At 55.6% G+C, this 7082-nt stretch overlaps 1 protein-coding gene across 1 annotated transcript in view; it reads right to left on the bottom strand.

Moving 5' to 3' along the window:
* Positions 1–286: 286 nt before the first annotated feature.
* The window catches only part of SLC36A1 (solute carrier family 36 member 1), a gene marked incomplete at both ends in the record, with an annotated part of 28051 nt that continues 21255 nt past the window's right edge, over positions 287–7082 (bottom strand). The window contains one exon of the mRNA XM_080699118.1: positions 287–558. Within this exon, the coding sequence (XP_080555244.1) occupies positions 287–558 (272 nt within the window). The remainder of the gene's footprint in view (positions 559–7082) is intronic.

The following is a 7082-nucleotide window of genomic DNA, read 5'->3' as shown; positions in this document are numbered from 1 at the left end:
GCCACAGGGCTCCTTGGGGTGCGAGGGGAGGAGGCCCGGCGGGGGAAGAGGTGCAAAGTTTTGGGTTTAAATAAGTACAAATGAGCAGCAACGGGGCTGTCGCCAGCGGTACCACCCGTGGGTCTGCTGCCCACCCCCCTCACTGGCCCACAGTACCCGGTGCAGGTAGAGGAGTACCCAGACAGCGACCCCGCCTCTCCCCAGAGCTGGAGCACGCCTAGGCCCTGGGGACAGGTCCCGGGGACCCCAGGGCGGGTGGGCAGGTGCAGAGAAGGCCCCTGGATGGCTATATGAAGGTGCTGGTGGAATTGGTGGAGCTGGGGGTGCTGCTGGGCTGGATCAGCTCGGACAGGGACTGGTAGGTCCCCACCACGAAGCCCACGAAGCCCAGGACGCTGATGAGGACGTCCTTGGCGATGGTGAGGGGGCTCAGGCCCTCGGAGCAGTAGGTGCTGATCTCCAGCAGGGGCGGGATGATGAGGGCCAGCGCACTGCTGCTCACGGAGCCCACCAGCGAGATGACCAGGTCCAGGCGGGGGATGAGGATGGCCAGGACACCTGCGGGGCAGAGAGAGCACACGCCCATTAGAGGCCGTCGGCACGCGCCTGTCACCCCAGTGTGTGGAGGCTGGGACCGGAGCGTCCAGGTTTCAGGCCAGCCTCAGCAACTTAGCAAGACCCTGTTTCAAAATGAAAATTAAATAGAGCCAAGGATGTGGCTCAGAGGCGGAATGCCCCTGGATTTAATCCCCAGTATAGAAAAAGTGTGCGTATGAAACTCAGCTCCGGGCGGGCGAGCGAGGAAGGTTGGCTGCCCGAGGCGCATGGGAGCCGTATAGGGAGACACTGGTACCACGTCCACCCATCAATACTGTCAGATGGACGCATGGCTCACTGTTGCCATGGAGCTCGCTGCTCCCGCCTCCTGGCCCTTCCACAGGGGCAAAGGATACAGGTCTGTGGAGGACTATGGGCTCTGGGATTCGATTTTTTTCATTCAAACCCTGGCTCTACTGCTAATCAGCTGAGTGACACTGGGGGAAGTTACGGCTCTTTTCTACCTCCCAGTTTTCTTGTTAAATACTAACTTCTCCTACAGGTTAGAGATGGGACGATGAGGAGGGAATGTGGGGGCCGGGTGTGGTGGCAACGCTTGTAATCCCAGCATTTGGGGGGCTGAGACAGGAGGACCACAGGTTCACAGCCAGCCTCAGCAACTTAGCAAGGCCCTCCACAACTTCATGAGGCCTTGTTTCAAAATAAAAAATAACATAGGTGTAGTTCAGAGGTAGAACACCCTGGGTTCAATTTTCAGTACCAAGCCTGGCATGGTGGCACATGCCTAGAATCACAATACCTGGGAGATGGAGACAGGAGGATTGCATGTTCAAGGCCAGCAACTTAGGGAGACCCCATTTAAAAAGTCTTGAAAATTTTATTAAAAATAGGTCTGGAGAGCCAGGCATGGTGGTTCACCCTTGTAATCCCAGAATTTGGGAGGCGGAGACTGGAGGACTGCAGTTCATGGACAGCCTCAGCTACTTAGCGAGGCCCTTCACAACTCAGTGAGACCCTGCTTCAAAAAAAAGAGTAAAAGACAGGGCTAGGGTTGTAGTTCGGAGGAAGAGTACACCTGGGTTCCATCCCCAGTACTGAAAAAAAAAAAATAGGGCTGGGATGTAGCTTGCAGGTACAATGCCCCTGGGTTCAATCTCCAGTTACACACACACACACACACACACACACACACACACACACACACACACGAGAGGGGGGATGGGTATATAGCAAAGGCCTGGTGTACAATGGGACAGCCCAGAGCTCCTTGCTGGGTGGAGCAGCCATCACCTGCGTGTTAGGACCAAAGTCAGCTGTGTGCTCCACGGCCGGGCCCGACTGGATGGCCCTGCCCCGGCACCGCCATCCAGAGCTTATCTGGGCACGCAGTGATTCCTCCGGGAGTTACATCCTGCACAGGGGTTTGGGTTCTAAATTCATTTTGTAAAGGAAAAATGAGTCGAATTGCTCTGAGGGAGTCTCTTGCTGGGAGACGGCGAGACCTCACAGCCCAGCCCACGCAGACAATTTTATCTCCAGTATCTGAATCGATCGCGGCATCCTAGACTAGGCACTGAGAAAGGGACCAGATGGCATGTGGAGACAAGGCTCTAGGAGAAACCCTTACCTTTAAACTGTGCTGGCCCCTACAGTGAGACGAGAGGCCTGTGGCTGGCAAGACTTGTCAGGGCTCTTGTCTTCTGCCTCATGGGGACCCTGAAGCTGTGCCGTCCAATAATGAGCCCACGGGCCACGGACAGCTATTTAACTCTAATAAAATTAGCCAGGGGAGTCCTGGCACGTGCTTGTAATCCCAGTAACTGGGAGGTTGAGACGGGAGGATCAGAGGTTCAAGGATAGCCTCAGCAACTTAGCGAGACCCTATTTTGAAATAAAAAAGGATGGGTGTGTGGCTCAAAGGTGGAATCCCCCTAGGTTCAAACCTCTAGGTTCAAACCTCAGTGTAAAATGAGTAAGTAAATACTCATAAGTAAGGAGGTCAAATTCCTCACTCACAATGGCCACCTCTCAGAGTCTCAACAGCCACCCGTGGCCACCATGCTGGATAGCAGACGATGGACACTCGATGGCTGCAGAACATCTAGTGGTATTCAGCAGAAGCGTCCAGTCACGGAGACAAACACGCCTTAGTTATGCGGGAATGCGATCCCAGGCGTACTGCTGTTCCCATGGAAACAGGCAGAGCCAGGTTGATGATGGCGCCACAGAGCCAGGACTAATTCCAGAACCTCCTGGCCCCTTCCAGTGGCCTCGTGGGCCTGAGGACTCAGCACAGAAGGATTCCTGGAGGAGGAGGGCGAACAGGAGGTGGGGGGTCAGCAGAAAGATCCTATCCATGAAAACAGGGAGCCTCGGGTTAGCTTCCCAGCCCGCCTTCCTGAGAACACCACGCACAGCCAGCCCTGCTTTGCCACAACCGGGACGAGGCTTCAGAGCCTGATAACCAGACGGGCACGAGGCCGCGGAGCCTCAGATCTGCTTGGCTCTCAGCCCTTCGTCTGTCCTTTCTTCCATTACTCAGCCATAAGGGCAATCCCCATCAAAGCCTTTGCTGATCCCAAGTCGTGGCGCGCACGCAGAAAGCGCAGGCTTTCAACTTGTCCTCAAGGCTGAGAATGGCCATCGCCTCCGCCTCGGGACTCTCCAAGTCAGCAGAGTTGGTGACACCCCCAAACCTGGCGGGCTGAATCTGCAGGCAAACTGGAGGTGGAAACTGTAGGCTGACGACCTAATGCCCGGCAGCGGCTGACCGCAGGGGACCTGGACAGGCACGGCCTCCCCGGCTCTGCCCGCCGCGCCTGGAATCAACGCAAGCCGGTGATGGCTCCGTGGGACCCGCGGGGTGGAGACAGCTCAAGGCAGCAGCCGGGAGGACAGTCCCAGGGCCGGGAACACAGGGCTACCTCTAAGAGTCAGTCAGACACCCGCCCTCCCAGCCAGAGGGCCTGGCACCCCACCCGCCTCACGCTAACCAGAAGACATATGGGCACGCGGTGCTGTGAGCTGAATGCAGGCAGAGACACGCTCCACTCTGCTAAGAGTTAGATGGAGACAGGCTCAGAGTGTGCGGAGGCAGATAATCAGACTGGACATCCACCTCTCCATCATATTTAATAAACAACCTAAAGACGTGCTCTTGTTTTTACTACAAAGGCTATACAATAAAAACCCGCTGCATATTCTTTTTCCCCCTTTTTTATTTTTATTTTTTGGTACTGAGGATTGAGCCCAGGGGCATTCTACCTTGAGCTATGCCCCATCCCTTTTTCTATTTTTTATTTTGACACAGGGTCTGGCTAAGGCTGGCCTTGAACCTGTGCTCCTCATGTGTTGGCTTCCCCAGGACTGGGCTTACAGGTACCACCACACCTGGCAAAAGCATGCTTAACATTCCTAATAGAGATTTTTTTTTAAAGGGACGAACATTTCTCCTGGGGCCAGGACCACAGGGTTGCAAAGAGGAAGCCCTTCATTTTCTCCTAGCTGGACCAGATACCTCGACTGGCCCCTAAATAAAGGCTGAGGTTGGGGAATGCTGGGGGGAAGGCATGGACAGCGGGCCTCCCACAAGGGCGGTGAGGGGGAGAGGGGGTGCCCACGTGCGCACAAGCAAGCCCCAAGCTCAAGTGCAGGCCCAGTTCACCACCTGCCAAATGGTGTCAATTCCAGGGGCAGCAGACAGCAATGTGGAAAAGATATAGGCACCAAAGACCCCTGTGGCACGAAAAACCGTCACCCTGTGAGCCAAAGCCTTCTAGAAAGAGGAGATGGAGCGGAAGAGATCTCAGGAAGCAGACAGTGGCAACACCCTGCATCTCTGCTCTTCCCTGCCTGCCCCAAACCTCAGCATAGGAAGAGGAAGAGAGCCCGCTCCCTACCACAGCTGGAGCTTAGCTGCAGCGCCTGCAGAGCCGGCCGACAGCCTGGCACACCCTGGCACAGGCGCCCAAGAGGCTCCAAAGCACTACCAAATGCCTGCCCTGGGTGGGCCCTGGCACCAGGGTCTCGCAGCCGCTGACGCCCCCGAGGCAAACGGTCACTTTCAGACAAGGAACTGACGGGGAGCTGGAGCCTGAGGCTTGGGGCCAGCATCAGAAAGAGCTGACTTACGCAGAGGGAGGACGCGGACCCTGAGGGCCCCGTGTCAGGGAGGCCCTGCTGCCTACCATCATCGATGCTGGTGAAACCCACCAGGTGACTTTTATTTATTTATGTTGGTGGTACTGGGGTTCCTGGAAGCCCTTCTACCTCCGGCTACACTCCCAGACCTATTTTTATACTTTTTTATTTGGAAACAGGGTCTCTTAAGCCAGCGAGGCTGGCTTCGAACCTGTGCGATCCTCCTGTCTCCGCCTCCCAAGCGTGGGGATTACAAGCATGCACCAACACGCCCAGCTTCAATTGTCCTTTTTTAGGGCAATATTTTGAAAGAAAATTTTTTCTTTTTTATAAGTCCTGGGGTTAAACTCGGGGGCATTCTACCTCCAAGCCACATCCACAGCCCTTTTTATGTGTTCTGTTTTGAAAGTCGAAACTGCTGAGGCTGTCCTCGAACCTTGATCCTCTCGTCTCAGCCTCCCAAGCACTGTAGGGATCACAGGTGTGCAGCACTATCCTCAGCTTGAAACATTTTAAATCGAGCACAAAACTGCCATACAGAATCACAGGACGTTGGAGTTGAGAAAGCCCTCAGAGATCGGACCCCTTCGCACAGCCAAGTGGGGATGAGGCCTGTGAGGGCCTGGGGTGGGGGCTCAGTCACAGCTAATTAATGAGGCTGAGGCTACCCTTCTGCGTGGAAGCCTCAGGCTGAGAAGTGTGCGACCCGGCGGTACTGGGAAGCCGCTCTGTCTGGACCTGGGCGCTTCCCGCTCTCCGAGCCGTGGTGCCCGGCGTGTTTTACAGCTGTGCGCTCCTGCCCCGGCAGGCCTCTAACTGAAATGGTTTGCGTTATTACACCGTCAACACTAAACTCCTGCAGTTCTCAGAGCTAAGTACAATGTCTCTCGTGGCAACTGCCACAGGGAACTCGTACCAATCACCGAAAGATAGGTGACTGTCTTAAGGAATCCGAAGAAAGCATGCACCTTGGCCAGGTGTGCTGGCGCAGGCCCACAATCTCAGTACTTGGGAAGCTGAGACAAGAGGATTGCGGGTTCGAGGCCAGCCTCAGCAACTGAGCAAGACCTTCACAACCTAGGAAGACCCTGTCTCAAAATGAAAATAAAACAGGGCTGGGGTTTAGCTAGGAGGTAGAATGCCCCTGGGTACCTGTACCAGAAAAAGCAGTATTTATCCTCCACATCCAGGCTCCCCGCAGAGCTGGCCTCTCCCAGGCCCCCTCCTCCAGACGCTCTGGACTAAGTCTGTATTGTCAAACACATGAGCTGGAAGCAAATACTGTCCCTTAGGAGATCCTAACAGGACGAGCACTGCTGAGTCGCCGGCTTGCGTCCCCTCCTCTCCAATTGTCCAAATCAGGCATCAAAGTGGCCTCAGCCGCAGCAACCTCGGGGGCTGGGGAGAAAGTCAGAGTCCAAGCGGACTAAATCCTTCTCCTGTTCTCCTCGGAGATGGAGGACGAAGCAGCCGAGAAAAAGTCGGAAAAAGGCAGACCGACCCAGGGGCAGCAGCAAAACAGGCTGTTATAAGATGTACGCAAGCGACAGAAAGCAAGTGGTCAAAGGCCTAAAACCACACGCCAGTCAACCTGCCAAAGACCCGGAATCACACGCCAGTCAACCTGCCAAAGACCCGGAACCACACGTCAATCAACCTGCCAAAGACCTGAAATCACACGCCAGTCAACCTGCCAACGACCCGGAATCACACGCCAGTCAACCTGCCAAAGACCCGGAACCACACGTCAATCAACCTGCGCCAAAGACTTGCAAAGGGAGAAGCAGAGGGGGCTGAGCTCACAGCACATCTGAGCAGGGACCAGTTCGGCCTCTCGGATTCCCACATCACTGCAAAGTCTCCGGGACGGCAGGAGGAGCCGGTGCACGTGGGAGGTGAAGGGCTGCCAGGCCGCCTTCTTTAATGGACGACAGCGATGCTAAGCCCATCAGATCACAGGAGCCGTGTGCTTTCACAGGAAGGCAGCCGGTGTGCTTGAAGATCAAAAGCTGCCCGCACGCTCCGGCTCATCCTGCAGAAGGGAGGGGAGGCCAGGAGAGAGCCAGGAGAGTCCAGCACCCAGGACAGGTCTGCGAGGGGCTCCGCCTCCTGTGGGGCGGGGCGGGTGGGGTGTGATGGAGACATCTGCTTTGTAAGAAAATGGGAGCCAGTAGCAGCGCCCAGCGCTCCCAGCTCAGCCCGGGGCACATCCTGCACAGACAGACCTTCGTTTCTAGAGGAACCTTTGGAAGAAGGTAAGATCTTTGAATGATCCCATCCTTACTTCCAATACCCTTTATATTCAAGCACGGGGTGCTCAGGCCTGACAGGAGAAGCCACTGTGCAACATGAACCTGTCTCCTCGACGCTCAGAGCTAAGACCA

The sequence above is a fragment of the Muscardinus avellanarius genome (genome assembly GCF_963383645.1).
Source record: "Muscardinus avellanarius genome assembly, chromosome: 7".
In the NCBI taxonomy this organism is placed as follows: domain Eukaryota; kingdom Metazoa; phylum Chordata; class Mammalia; order Rodentia; family Gliridae; genus Muscardinus; species Muscardinus avellanarius.
Note: the sequence above shows the minus strand (reverse complement) of the source record. Positions and strands in the feature narration are given on the sequence as shown.